The sequence below is a fragment of the Meleagris gallopavo genome, chromosome Z (genome assembly GCF_000146605.3).
Source record: "Meleagris gallopavo isolate NT-WF06-2002-E0010 breed Aviagen turkey brand Nicholas breeding stock chromosome Z, Turkey_5.1, whole genome shotgun sequence".
Classification (NCBI taxonomy): Eukaryota; Metazoa; Chordata; class Aves; order Galliformes; family Phasianidae; genus Meleagris; species Meleagris gallopavo.
The window spans coordinates 36805962-36821860 of NC_015041.2; the positions used below are offsets into that span (position 1 = coordinate 36805962).

Here is a 15899-nt window from a genome sequence, read left to right on the forward strand (position 1 = left end):
TCGTCAGGCCTGAGTATTTTTAGAGATTTCTATGTAGTGTTTTCAGGTGATTTGCTTGGATAGAAAAGGCCTGTTAGTTGTAGTTCTGTACTGAATGAAACAGTCAGAGAGACTTTATAGAAGGGGAATAGTTTAATGCAACTTGTTTAAAAAATACACAACAATGAAGTATTGTTAGTGGTCTTGGTGATCTATATTTAGAAAGATAAAGCATTTTTCCCTTCCTTCTTTCAGGTTTTCTGCTGCCATGTATCCTTCTCTGGCTCACATATTTCTATTGATTAATATACCTCACCCCTGCAAGATTTTTGTCTCTGATCTGTGTTTCATTTGGCAACCAATAACAAGAGGCCATAAATTCCTCATGCTTTATGGTAGGGCACATCATTTGAGCTACAGATACTGCAGACATGCCTGGGAGACAGCAGGCAGCTGTATGGCCACCATTTATCCTACAGCTGAAGGAGGGCTTTAGCTCTCCAGGGGCTGCCCGGTTTGGCAACAGAAGCTGGCCATTCTTCCTTGTGCTGCCTGTGGCTTTGACAAAGATCCCACCTGCAGTGCAGGGCAAATCAGTGAGCCACACAGAGCCTCCTCCTGCTGCCTCCAAAACAGCAATAATAGTAGTATGTGCCTCACAGAGGACAAACTATGAGGATTTATTGGTGATTGTGTTTAAGAGACTGTGCTGCAGGACAAGGCTTTGCTGGTGGCATCCTTGATGACAGTCACCTGTGGAGTAAGACAGAAGGGATTACCCATCCTCCCTCCTTCATGGGCAGCACTTGAAAAACACTATGCATTACTGTTGCGGTTTAACCTAGCAGGCAGCTCAGCAGCACATTGCCTCTCACCCATTCCCCGTAATGGGATATGGGAAAGAATCATAAAAGTGTTAGAATTCACAAGTTGACAGATAAAGACAGTTTAGTAGTTAAAGTAAAATCTGTATGTACAAGCAAAGCAAAACAAGGGATTTATTCACTGCTTCCAGTGGGCAAACAGATGTTTGGGCACTTCCAAGGAAAGCTGGGCCCATCATGCAGTGTACTGGAAAGACAGACGCCTCCGCTCTTAACTTACTCTCATTCCTCATTCTTAGCACGAGCTTTTATCACTGAGCATGATGTCACAGTGTGTAATCTGTTTGGTCAGCCTGGGTCTGCTGTCCTGCCTTTGATCCTGCCTCGCCTCTTTCCTGGCAGGGCAGTATGAAACACTGCAAAGTCTGTGGCTCTGTGTAAGCACTGTTCTGCAACAATGAAAACATTCCTGTTTTAACAGCACAGTTTTTATCAAAAAATCCCAAACATGGCATAATGCAAGCATCTGAAGAAAAAAAATAAATCTCAGCCAAAACAAAGACAATTACAGACCTCTTATTTCTTCCTACAGGGTTTTGCAGTGCTGGAAAATAGGTTTCTTGGGTGAACTGCTTTGTCAGCCTGTCCCAGACCTAGCATCTGTGCATCTGGTCTGTTCTTGCATCCTGTAGGTTGCATGATTTTGGGGAACCACTTGCTTTTTGAAGCAACCCTCTAGGGGATTATAGGGTATTTTCCTTAATTGGAAACTTCTCTTGCAGATATTATGACCTTTGGAATGAGCTAGGGGTGTGTGAATGCTTGAATACATGAAAATATGGATGAGGCTATGAAGGAAAAAAAAAAGAAAGCAGTTAGATTGGCACTGACTATGGATCTTTCACAAACGTGCTCCAAAATAAAGCTGATTCAACACATAAGCAGCTGTGGCTCTTAGCTGAAAAGCAACAAAAAGGCCTGATGATATATTTGAGTGGCTAAAATCTGTGCAGAGCCATGTCAGTGGAATTTACACAGATTGTACATTCATTTCTACCTAGAGAAATCAGGCATTTGAAACAAGTTTTCCAGTAATAAGAACATGCATTTTAGGGGAAAGGCATTTTGGTCACTGGGGCTGACCTTTGATACCTGCCAACACTGGAGATTTGTTACTGTGAAACTGGCAAACATACTTTTTATTTAATTATTGTCATGGGTACCTATTGCTTAAACTATTCTATGTAGGGAAGAAAATAATCTGCCACTTACTTATTGTGCTTGAAAGTGATACAGTGTTACCAATACAATTTGGTCTTCCTGTAAAGGTACTACAAATATGGAAATACAAAACATTGATTCTCATGTAAAAGCAAAATGAGAGGCTTTATCCCTGGGGTTAGACTTTAACTCTGTCAAAGTTCTCTGTCTCTGTTGAGATCTTCGAAGAAATGCCTCTCCCTTGTTTCGCAGTAGTTGCAGGTGAACAGACACCTATAGTCTGCTTCTTGATTTTAAGCCTCCATTTCCAGTCAGTTTCTCCTACAAGTGCTCTCCAAGGAGTCGCCTTTCCTCTGTAATTTAGAGATTGTTGGAGAGGGAGTCTCTGAAGCATGTGCTGACTGGAGGCATTCATCTGCTGGATGTGGGGATGTTCTCTGGCTTTCGGGATCAACATCCATTCTAGTTCCTCTGACTTCTTAGAGGCGTGCTCCTGGACAGGAAATGAACATTTTGGGCAGCATGAGAAAGATTTTCTTACCCCATGTATCTAGAAACAATGGAGTGCAAGTTTAAACAAGCACTGCTGGATGCAAATCTGTTAAACGGATTAATGATACTTGTCAGAAGATGTGAGATTATTTATCCTCTAAACACCCAAGCATGACAAGTCTCAGTTTTCTGAGTCACAGACTTAATGTCTACAACATAGTTTTTGGCTCAATGTGCTCGATCAGGATGGAAGGGCATGCATTTGTTTGAGCTCTGAAAAGCAATGTGCTTCATCAGGAAAGGCTTGGATATAAGGCTGTTTGGGATGATCCTCTTCTCTCTCCTTCACCACAAACAAAGCACTATTAATCCCATAACATTCATTGGCAACTGACTGTGGCAAGGACTATTAGGATGACAGCATTGTGGCTAACACTGATGGCTCTGTTCTGGAAAGCTGTAAGAGATTAAAGACAAAGAGGGGTTGGCTGAAAGGTGGAAAGAAGCAAGAATAGCTATTGCTCTGCACAGCTGAACAGCCGAGAAAGCACAGGAGCACTGTGCTATGCTCCTTCTCTCATGAAAAGCAGCAGCAGTTGCAAAGCAAAGAGCATTGTTTTAACAAACCCACTCTGAATTTGCAGAAGAATCCGAGTTTACTTTGAACAGCTCCACTAACTGACTTTAAGCTAGTTTCTCTTTTGGGCAGCTTATTCAGCTGGCCTTGATTTTTCTCCTTGTATTCTATTTTTGGCTCTTAATTCAATTCTCTATATTCAGTGTGGAGCATTTTAAGAGGCTAGTAATATAAAATAATGTTGTTACAATTGCATTACCCTCTATTAGGTTGGGCTCTCTTATTCAGTCTAATGGAATTGCATAAACATTATTCGACATCACAGTTACCTATAGTAGTTGAATTTGGGAATGGCAAAGAGTATTCAAAGTAATGTTTGTATCACTTGGGTAAAAAAAAAGTGTGCCAAGCCATGACTCCTAAGTTGTCTTCTAAAGGGAGTGAAAGATAGAATAGGGACTTAACAGTTGAGCTGAAAGGATGTCTGTTCTGGTAGGAAACTTGAATCTTAACTCTATAATAAAAGAATCTGAATCAGCGCTTTTGCTGAAGCACAAAACTTACGTATTAATCATGCCAAAAAATAAAGAAGAAAGTAGAATTTGCAGCAAATAGGAAAGCTGACAGGGAATGAAGTAACTGTTTTAGAGCAAGATATTTAACTACACATCTCCCAGAAGGCGAGAAGAGAGAAGATTCATTATGGCCTTAAAATCTAGCAGAGGTGATGCTGACTGATGTGATATGTATTTACTGTCCTGCTTTTGACTTGTGGTGTGTCATTACTGTATATCCCTGCGTGGACTCCAAGAAGAGCTTATGGTAGTGCAAGATCAACTGGGAAATCTTTCAGGCTAGCAGTGTCATTTTTCATTGAAGGAGCCACAGTTAATAAGACATCATGGCACAAAAATCAGCTCTATAAATAATCCTCTTTATCTGAGCTGCCTTCTTACTTGATTAAGCATATGTGTGCCCATAACTAAACAGCTCCTGTCACAATGCTAAAATAGGCTGTTTTTTGGTAATTATGACTTTCAGCATGGCTGAGACATTTGTTATGACTTCAGGGATAATTCAAGTGATGTGTAACTCACAGAAGTGTGTTGGGGAGGGGTTTCAGGATATTGCAGTCTTCAAGAGATCTTGTTAGAGTTTAGGGAGCAAATATACGTGAAGTAAATTGTTTATATCTTTGACACAGTAGGTGAAAGGAGAAGTAGGTAGACACAGTGATCACTTTCTGACCATCTAAACTGAAGTCTGAGAATATGTGTTTACAAGGCCATGCTAGATGCAAACCAAAACCATGTGTTCTTTCCAATTCTCCCTTTGAGAACCTCTCATTTTTATTTTTTGAGCCTGCTTGGTTGGCTCATGCTTTTATTCACTATAGGGCTCTTTCCGTTCTTTCACACACAGGAAGGTCATGTGGATTATTTCAGTGTCAGTCTGTAGTCAGATGTGTTGCCACAGAAAATTTCTTAATTATGTGCTGAAGTCTGGAATAGTGTGAAGCAAAATCCAACCCCAGCAAATAACAGTGTAGGTATGTGCTGGGAGCATACATGCTAGAACTGCATTACCTCTTGATGAAACAGGAGCGGAATGAAGGGATGTATTTTATGACCATGAAACACTTTCTTTTGGTCAGAAATAACAGCATGCTTTGAAAATTGTTATTAGTATTAAATTTTGTTTCTAAATCTAAGAAAATTGATATTTGTTGACGTGAGATAAGTCAAGGACAGTGAGGAAATACTGTGTTGAAGAAGCAGCACAGAGATGCAAAGATGAGTTGTGTTCAGGGAGGGGTGCCCTGTTCTGTCACTGGTGCTGATAAAACAAGACCTCCCTTCCCCCATAGCATGTGATTGTCTCCAGTTTTATGCAGGGCATGCACAGCCTAGGGGCATGAGGAGTGTTTTGGATTTTCTATAGCTTGTCAATTTAGAATATAATTGGTTTTCTTACTTGTCACCACTTTTTTCTGATAGCTGCTTTTTTTCTACACAGAGCTTTTCTTGAGCTTAGGCTGTACAGAACGGATAGTTTCTTAGCTCAGCACCAGAGAATGCAGAAATTCAGCTCTGCAATGTGTAGCTCTCATCTTTCTTCTCTATGGCAGCCTACCATTTCTCATCTGGCTCCAGCTTCTGTCTTCTTAAAACAAGAAATGTAAAAAGTGGTAACAAGGAAGATGTTGGGCAGCATAGTGAAGGCAGAGAAAACCTCTGCAGTTTCCCTAAAAGCTCAAGCTGATTATGAGGCTGCTATTGGCAATAACTAACGACTACTCATAACCCATAATTTAACTTCCACCAAAGACATTTTGTCTAACATTTCCGGGTTTTGGATGTGAAACCAACAGCAGATTTGATAAAAAACAGGATCAATAATAGGAGACTGCAGGTAATTGTCATACTCATTCTGCCTTTAACAAATAATGAAGTGTCCCCGTTTAATCTTCTTGAAAGAATACTTTAAGGTACTTTAAGAAATTATCTTTTGATTTGAGCTCAGTGCAAATTCAGAAAAGGGCAATTCTAGTTTCTCATCAGCACAGATGATGGTCTCATCTTGCTTCATCCAGGAAAATGGCTGTGCATTACTGGAATATAAGTCATAGGCTGCTGCTGTGAGAAGTGAGCTACAGTGCTGATCTGTAATTGTTATGTGACTTAATGCATTCAAAAAATGAAATGCATCTTCACAGCAAGTGGTCAGTCTGGCAGATATGCAAGTATTGACACAGTTTGTCTGTCAGTTTGCCCATATTCTCTAGAAGATCCTAACAAAAAAAGCCTCTTTAAAAGCGTCTGAGCTCAAGTGCCTCTGGTAGACAAAAATTTCCACCAGCTGTGTTGCATTTGGCTTAACTGGAAGAAATATACAGTAAAAGGAAATAAGATTTTTTAATCCAAACAGCTGTTACCAAAGACAATTACATGAGCTAATTCATTACTAATAAATGACAGTGGACAACGAATGACACAGCACAAATTCCCTACATTTTACTTTTTCTTAAGCTGTTTCCTACCCTGGAGGAATCATCTATTTTTCCAAGATTTCCTCATCTACATCAGAGAGTCTAATACACTTGGAACCATCTTCACGCCACAAGGATGACAATTTTATAGTAGTTATCTTAATTGGGTAAATAGATTTATAGAACAAGTGGCTACTTTTCACCTGCATCACTTTGCAGTTTACACTGACTGAAAAAAAATAGCTCACTGTGCAAAATGGGGTCTTAGAGTAGTGAAGAAATAATATGACAAACAAAATGAGATTCTATTCATTATACTGCTCTAACATCTAGAAATATGTGATTCCTTGCCATCACCTCTATTAAATTACAGAGGCTGGAGCATTTGTCCATTTGCTGTAGGAGAAGCGATTTGACCCTCATACAAGTTCTCTGTTAGTATAAAAGGACTGCATTTTCCCAAGACAACTTGTATTTGCCTGCTTGCTTTTTGATGCTATTAGCTTGACATTCAGATATTTAAGAGACCTTAAGACAATCTCAACAAAAAAATTGCATACAATTTTAAATGTGTTTTCACTCTCATTCCACTACACACAACTCACACACCTGAAAAATACGTTGCGACTTTGCATAAGTATCTTGTGTGTCATCTGAGGGACCATTTCCCACAGTTTGCTAGGCTCTGCAGTTCATTAGAGAAATCTTCACCAAAAACTCTTAATCCTGGCAGCTTTCCTAGTAGAATCAATCTCAGTGATCGGTAATGACAAAAACAGCCTTGGTATTAGTATTTCACTTGATAAATTGCAGAGATCTAGGCTTCACTTACATTTGTCAACAATGTCTTTCCAGTGAAGCGCAAGGCACTTGAAAAATTACCTCTAATGTTTCAGGCTAGAGGGGGTGAAATATTTTTTCAAACTATGAGAACATTTCCCTCATGAACCATTAAGCCAACTGGGGAGAAAGGAAAGCAAGACAGGGATGGGAGTATGCTCGAATCTCTAAAGTGAGGGTTGAATAGCCACATGCCAAATTATTTTATTCCTGTGAGGCATACCATGAAATGATAAAGTGCTTTTGTTATGATACAGTGCACCACAGAACATTAAAAGAGGCTAAATTTCCTTGCTTTAAACTGATTTTTCTAAGTTGATGTGCCTGGGCCTGCCCTTATTTGTGTCTCTACTGTGGTAAATCCTTCTCATCTTCTCTCAGATCCTCTGTGATGGGTCTACAGGACCTGCTGTTGGTTCCCAATCTCCCAGTTTCTGTATCCTTCATCTCTCCCACTGATACAGATGCCATCTTTGTGCTGGGATGCTTATATCTTTTCTGCCTCTGTACTGTTCTGTCTAACCTAGAACCCAGATTGGGACACTTTAATAAGGGGCGATTCATGTTCCAGGATAAACACATCTGTTAATCTTCCCTACTCTCCTCTCTGCTACTTCCTTCTTTAGCAGGGAGGATGGAAGCAAACAAAGGTGTCTTCTGAGGATGTCCTTCCAGGATAGGCACATCAAGAGAGTGAATCATTCTGTTTCTAGCATCATCTACTGATTGTTCACATTAGATGATGTGAATGCCTCCCCAAAATCACTGGTTAATTTGGATGGAGAATTATCTGAAATGTGAAGTTCTTGATCTCTATTGGCTCTTCAGTTGTCTGGTTACACAAAATATTTTTACTGCTAGTTGGTTACTGGTTTTCTTTGAATACTGGCAGTAAATTGGAAGTTATGGAGGATTTAGATAGCAGGGTTAGATCACAAAGTTCAAATGGTATCTGCACTGATCTTGCTGTTAGATCAGAAGCCCTAGTGGCTTACACAAGTGGAACACTGCTAGGCATTTTTTTAAAGTAGTTATAAGGTTTTATCTCCATGGCACATCAATCACAAAGTGAAAATAAAACAAAACTGTCAATAAATCACTGACCAAAATAAGCCTCTTTCTGGAAGGTGACTAGTCTCAGGTATGGATGGGACTGGAAGAGCCAGAACAAAGCTCTGGACAGGAGAAGCCCGAGTGCAGTGGCTCCGTATTTCACAGTGGGATTTGATATTCTTTTCTACTACTTTGGGCATGTGACCTGCATCTTCTGTGACTGTCAACATTGTCACTCAGTTTTGACCCTCAGCCATTTTGCTTTTCAGAAATGACACAACTTCCCCCATCAGGATGAGCCCATCTCCCATCTGTTTTTTTCTGTTTTTAATACCACATCAAAGACAAGACAGGCATTTCCCCAAGTCAGTGAAAAAGGCATTATTGCTGAGTGATGTGAGAAGAGCTTAAGTTGAAAAAGTTAATGTGTGTATTTCAGAGTACGATAGAAGGAATTCATCAAATTTAGAGAACTTTCCCAGTGATACACTATGCTGAATTCTGACATATTTAGTCTAGATGGTCTACCAGTGCAAAAATTTGCTTCACATTCCAACTCCTAATGGCCTACCATTTGTACATCTCCACCCAGACATATAAAATTCATGAGGTCAGATCACCAAAGTACATAAAGAGAATGTTTGACTATCAGGATGCAAGCTAAACTGTTGACAAAAGGAAATAAAAAAGAATGGTCTGAGGGAAAGGAAATGTGCTGTGTTAAGGCAAATCTTTTTTTCTAACTCTAGGTCCTTCTTCAGTTATCAGCAATGACGACGATTCAGCCAGTCCTCTCCATCACATCTCAAATGGCAGTAACACTCCGTCCTCTTCTGAGGGAGGTCCTGATGCAGTCATCATTGGGATGACAAAGATTCCTGTCATTGAAAATCCCCAGTACTTTGGAATTACTAACAGTCAGCTCAAACCAGATACTTGTAAGTAGAAAGAATTATATGCACTTCAGTCATTCATTTTTCTTGTGCAAGTGCTGGGCTCCTTAACAGAGCTAACAGAAAAAAGAGTCTGAATTCCTGGGAGTGAAAGGGTGGGGTTAAAATGTCTGCAATTTGTTTAATGTACTGCTTTACATCTGTCAAAGACAAATTCAGACTTTGTAATGAGTTAATTAATTCATTAGTGTTATGCTCAAAACCCAGTCCATATTTCATCAAAGTCACTGGTAGCCTTTCCATTGATTTCAGTGGTCTTTGGCCAGTCCTCTGCACTAAGTGCTTTCTTGGGAGAAAACAAATGCCGGGTCAGAAACAGCAGTCAGTATTGTTACATATTCATTGCATTTGTTTTGGTAAGGAACATAACCTGATTTTGAAATCTAAGAATTTGTAAAGTTTTAAGAATCAATAAGGGTTAAAAATTCCATTATTTTAGCTGTACTACAGTTCAACCTCTCTAGCTGAAAAAGACATTAAGAATTTTTTAAAAGAGCATGAAGTTCCTTAGTGGACAATAAATGTCACATACAAATTATTTCATGCTCAGTTAGAAGATGAAATGTAAAGAACCATGAAGAGTTAAAAATAATTAACTACATATAGCTAAAAAAGAGTATCCCTAACTTTAGCTACTGCTCTTCAAACCTATGACAATCAGTAGAATTGGACATTTAAATTGGTTTTTGAACTAGCTATTAGCAGTGAGAAAACTGAAAAAATACCTAGATATTGTGATTAATAGCAGCTGTAATATTTAATATTTTTCATCAGTACATTTAGGTCTTTAAGTGTTTCAGCCATCTTTTTGCCTCTGTTTTTTGTTATTGTGATTGTTGTTTTTGTTTGTTTGTTTGTTTGTTCTTTTGGTGGGAGTGTACATAGTTTCCCTGGAAGTCCAATATGTCTCTCTGAGAATTCACTCCAGAGATTCCTTCTGCAGCTTATGAGCATTGGGTGTGAAACTAAAGGGTACTAGCACCCATCTCTGTCCAACCTGGAATGATACTCCTTCAAAGCATGAGTTGTTGTTTAGGGCTTGCCTGTCTAGGTCATAAGGTCATAAGCGAAGGTCATCAACCTTTGTTTCCAACTTTGCAAAGTTTAAATGCTGTAATAGCAATCTTCCTTAACCTGTGCATGGGTGTGTGCATGCATATGTATGTGCATTACATCTAAGGTTGTAAAGTCTGATACTGGACTACCTACTTACCTTCCAAATGTTGATACTCATCCACATCATGATTGGTGCACTAAGAATAATCCAAACAAAAATGCTTCTGCCATTCACGAGAAGGGATTTTTCTGCTTTTATTATACATTTCCGATGTTCTGCTTCACTGTGATTTTTACATATGTGACACTATTTTATGATTAGAAGTGCCCCATTATCTCTTGTACCAGAGGATATTTGAATAGCCTAGTATATGTAGGAGGATGTATTAAATAATCACTGATTTGCTGATACTTGATCAGCAAAAGGAAAATGTTATAAAGATGCATTGTGATTAGGACATTAATTCCTGTAAAAAATAGAAGCCACTAGAGAATTAGAAATGGGCAACATGCCCACTAGAGCTCTCTAATGTTATATAAAAGGCTATGCTTCTAAATATGAGACTACTGTACCTCCGTTCCCAGCTGCATTAGATGGCATTATAATTGTTTAAATAAATATTAGTGACTGTGGAGTATTTCACTTTCAACATTAATGTTGAAGCAACATACATGCTATTCTGGAGAAAAATACACAAAAACTGTACAAAAACACAGATGTATCACATCTGAACATACTTGAACACACATGTACATTCTACACACATGCATTCGTGAGCACCCCAGAGACCTGAACACACATGAGTGTGCTTGTACACACTTGAATGCATCACACACATTTAGTAAGCTGCACATTAAGTACAGATGCATCCTAAAAGTATATACGTCTATGTTTGGTTTTGTGTGCTGCAATGAAACCCACATGGTGCCAGGGAAATTAATCACAGTACATGAAGTTCAGCTTGTGTGTAAATGTTTGCAGGATATGGCTGAAGGCTTTTCTATGGTGCTCTGGGGAAATACATGGGGCTGATGCTCTGCATTTTGCCACACTGCCATGGTGGTCCTAGACTTTTGGTTTTATTGTAGCAAAGAAAATCAGGAAAACTGTGACTGTGTACAAACCAAGCCAGACACGTGTGAATACATATGCTCATGCCACACACCTGAACACATATGAACATGCATGTACATACCACACATCTGAACTTGTGTGGACATTGTGTGTGGACATGTTCAGACACCACACATGAACACATGTGCGAACATGTGTGAACACATATCTGTGAACACATACATGCCTGACACATGTGAATGCACATTTAAACACTGCACATCTGAACATACTTGAACACACATGTGCATTCTACACACATGCATTTGTGAGCACATCACAGACCTGAACACACATGAGCGTGCTTGTACACACTTGAATGCATCACACACAAACACATTTTAACCCTGTTTATCAGAGAGCTTCAAATCTGTTGTGCAGATCAGTTTTGCTTTGACTCCATGATATTTTTTTTGATGCTGCTTGTGTGATCCCATATCACATTGGACCAGCTGTCTAAGGGTGTGATCTTTACCCCTACTCAGCACTGGTGAGATCATACCTGGAGCACTGTGTCCAGATCTGGGAACTCTCCACAGGAGAGACATAGACATACTGGAAAGAGAACAATGCAGGGCCACCAAGATACTGAAGGACCTGGAGCACCTCTCCTGTGAGGAGAAGCTGAGAAAGTGAGGACTGTTCAGCCTGGAGAAGAGCATTCTCAGGAGGATCTTTGGTCCAAGTGTACAAACGCCTGATGCAACAGTGCAGAGAACAGAGCCAGGCTTTTTTTGGTGGGGTCTAGTATTAGGACAAGAGGCAACAAGCACAAACTGAAACACAGGAGGTTTCCTCTGAACACCAGGCAGCACTTCAGTGCTATGAGAATGACAGAGCACTGGCACAAGCTGTCCAGATGTTGTGGATCCTCTTTAGAGATCTTCGACAACTGTCTGGATGTGATTCTGGGCATCCTGCTCTGGCTGTCCCTGCTTGGGCAGGGGCTGGAGCTGATGGATTCAGAAGGCCCTACCAATCTCAGCCCCTCAACCATTTTGTGATTCTATAATCTGTCTGATACAAAGGGAAATACAAATTATCTGATAGAAAAATAGCCCTTCTGTGAACGATTTCACATACTCTATTTCTATCTCTCTCACTCCCTTGTTAGTACAGAGCTGCATTTGTCTTTTCCTAACCTGTCAGCCTCCTCCTGATGTATATATCTGGTATTTATAAGCTAAGTAGCTCTCATACCTTTTTCCTGTTTGCAGTAACCAGATATCATCTGGTTTTCCATTTGCAGCAAGATAATTAAAATTTATAGTTATTTCCTATCTCATCTAAGTTCCATTGTCCTCTAGCATTAAAGACAGCAATCACTGACAGTCCTTCTGGAAATGAATTTAGTGAATGCTGGTCTGCAGAAAGGGGTGGAACTTTGAGCTAGGTGAAACTGTATGCAGATCGAGTTGTGGTTCTCACAGAAGCTGAAGGGGTATATCTGCTGTGTTTAGCAATTGGAGTTTCATTACCAACTTAATAACTATCTTGACTTCTGTAAAGATAACCATTTCAAGTAAATTTTACCATGCTCTAACACATAGTATTCAAAATGTGCATGGTTAAAAGAAAATTTAAAAATTGACAGCAGTAAATTTAATTTGAAATTCTGACACTTTCACTGTATTGGTACTTTACTGACTGAGTGACTAAAGATAAAAAGTGTTGTCTCCTAAAGAATCAATCTCAGATTACAAATTGTAGCATTTCCCTTCTCCTGTGGGACAGCCTTCGACGTGGGAAATGCACATTCATGAAGACCAAGGCTCCAGTGACTTCAGGGTCTGGGTTACACTCATCACTTAGGGCAGAATTTCTGTCCCTGGTTTCAGCCCAAATGCTCATATGAACTTTTAATTGACTTAACAATTGAAAATTACCTTTCATCTTCTAACTAGAAGTATTTGATACTTCTAACTCCAACTGCCCACTATTTTTGCCTTGGCAGCAAATGCACTTATGTTTCTTGGGCACTTGTCTATCTGCCAGCCCATCCCAGCACTTCAGGTTCTTCCTTCCTCTGCTGTGGACCATTATTTGCTGCTGGCTAGGGCAGCTCATCTGCCACATCAGTATCATGAACCTTTTTGTCTTGGAAAGTTACAGTCTGTGGTGCATGTTTCAGACATGTACCAGACTTCTCTGTTTCCTTCTATGAGAAATCAAAAGATTCATTCATTTTGTCAGTACTTGGCTAACAGTGACAACTCTTATTTTAGATGTGTGAGAAAGTCTACCACTTGGAGATAGTGAAATGCTCTTTGCACTTAATTCGCTGTTAACCACACTATGTTATATTAATGTTAGCCTGGAAACTTTTTGCTTGGGAATTACCAATAGAGATCAGTAGCTGCTGCTGAAAATCAAGCCATAAATTTGTACTTAAATATTACTGCCAGATGCAGAAATCCTGCATGGATGGCAAACTTTGAGACAAACTGTCTCCCCTGAAATCAAGTAGATGATCTAATATCTTGTAGGCATGGTGACTAACCATTGCTAGAAGGTTGGCTTTGCTAATCCTTCGAGATGTCACAGCACCTAAGTTAACTGGTCTCTTCATTAATACCATAATATGTCAAAAATTAGTTTTTTACATCCCTGCATTGACACTGTGGTTGCTAAAGTTATCAGCTGAATTTGCCAAATCTGCTGAAACAGGCTGAAAGGAACCAAGCTGTTTTCCCCATGAACAGCTATGGACATTTTTCACTCATCACTTAGCTTGCAGCATAGGTCTTAGAATGTATCAGCCCATTACTATTACATTTCAGTGCTTAATGATGGAAATGCAGTCAGCAGATAACATTGCTGAGCTGGACATTAATGTGAAAAGCAAAACCTAAGAAGAGGGCACATGAAAGATGTCAGGGGATATGCCCATGTTCGGATTTTGAGCGCAGACGCTGGATAAGAATTTCCTTGCAGATGGTTTTGGGATTTGAAGAGTCAAATTGTTCTCTGAATCTCACTCCAGTATGAGCCATCCTGCACCCCCATGCCAAGAAATACAATGGCCACTTGGTGCAGCTGAGAGGAAGGCAGAACTTTGCCTTTTCATGAAGAGCTTTGTAAGCTCTAGATTTCAGGTCCCTGAGGGTGAATGAATGCCAACTGCAGTAATGTCAGTTTGCACTTCCAGTGAATCCATGCTTTCAACTCACTTCAGTATATCCTTTAAGATGTTATCAATAATGGAAAATAACAGTCTAGTTAGTATGTGGTTTAGTGGCAAGATGAGTGGCCATACCTACAGCCTATGTGTTTTAGATGATGTGGTGTGGGCTGTGACTTTCAAGTGGGAAATGAGTGTGTATTCATCAGGTAGTCTTAACATTTGGTCTAAATTTGTGCAGACTTGGGCGTTCCTTCAAGTACCAGAGTGCGAGTGTTCCCTTTAGTTGTGTTCACTGGATAAAAAAGAATAGTACAATCTTCAAATTTACTTTTATTAGTTTTATAAAAATGTAGGGTTTTGCTTACGCACTATAATGTTTGTGCATCACATGGACTTCTATTAGCACTCAGACAGCAGGCCCATTATTACAATACTATGTTGAAAAAGTAGTGGGTTATGCAGACGCCACTGAAAAGTAGGAACAATTATTGTACTTAGCTCAGTGGCTTCTACAATTTTAATGTTTTTGCCTGCTGTGTGTCTTAGTTCAGGTTCTAGTGAACATACATGGAAAAAATGCATGTGAATCATTTCAGTTGGTAGATGAGACACAGCTCACATGCCCAATATGAATAATTATTGCCCTTCCAGTTGACCTTCTAGGCATTTAAATTGTTAATTTACTCTCAGGCATTTTCATTTACGTCCCAGGTGATTTCAGTCTTTTTTAACTTGCTGTACTCTGTGAGTATAGATTTCTTCTAAGGTATACAGATACGGGCTCTGGTTATCCCTGTTAGGCAAGTAACAGAAGTTCTGTTCTCCAGTCCACCACCTTCTTGCATAATTTTTATGTGTGAAAAGAAATAGTGTTATTCTTGTCAGTTTACCATGACTTCTACAGTATTGGACTTTTCACTTCAAATCCACAATTTTTGAATCTGCTCATGATTTCAACTTTAATTTTAAAGGGGAAAAGTTGTGAAGAACTTGAGAGTGTGAGGCAGACCCCAGAAGTCTGGGAAAGAGATCTGGATTTGTGTTCCCTTTGTTTGTGTCATTCATGACGTTGTGATTCTTTCCAAGCTCCTTTCACGATGGAGTAGCGTGGAGCATGGTAGGAGCACAGTGTGGTGCAGAGCTGCCTGTCCCTGCCAGCCAGGGGTCATGGCCATGGCTCAGCCTTGGCAAACTCTGGCCTCACAGAGCTGCATGGCCTCTCCCAGGAACTCAGTGGAAGGATGCACTTTACTTCCCAGTCCTTTTCAAGGGTCATCCATGCCTCTGCAGCAAGGCTGGTTTCCCTTCATTTTGGCGTCAACTGACAACCTTCTGCCCAGTCCTTGGATCACTAGCCATTTGATCTGAAAGAAGAACTGGCTGTTTCCAGGGCAGGTTCAACAAAAGGAGGGTTTGGTCACTTGAAGTGTGTTTCTCAGGTCTCCTTGCCTCAGGAGCTGTGCAGCGCAAGTTCCTGCTATGGTGGTGTGGCCCTGTCACGTCTGTCTCAGTGTGTGGCCTGTCACTGCAGAGCAGAGCATGAGAATCTGGTGACTGGAAAGCTGCCAGCAAAGGGACAGCTCACCCAGGAGGGAGCCAGTGCGCTGCAGGGATCTGACCTGTATCTTACTCAGAACAGCGAGTTTTTTATTTCTGTCTACTGCTCATCTTTTAAAA

At 40.1% G+C, this 15899-nt stretch overlaps 1 protein-coding gene across 3 annotated transcripts in view; it reads left to right on the forward strand.

The window, feature by feature from the left end:
- The window catches only part of NTRK2 (neurotrophic receptor tyrosine kinase 2), a 197697-nt gene that overhangs the window by 89917 nt on the left and 91881 nt on the right, over positions 1–15899 (forward strand). For all 3 annotated transcript variants that reach the window (XM_019610543.2, XM_019610542.2, XM_019610540.2), the window contains one exon: positions 8725–8913. In XM_019610543.2, coding sequence (XP_019466088.1) covers positions 8725–8913 — 189 coding nt within the window. The remainder of the gene's footprint in view (positions 1–8724; positions 8914–15899) is intronic.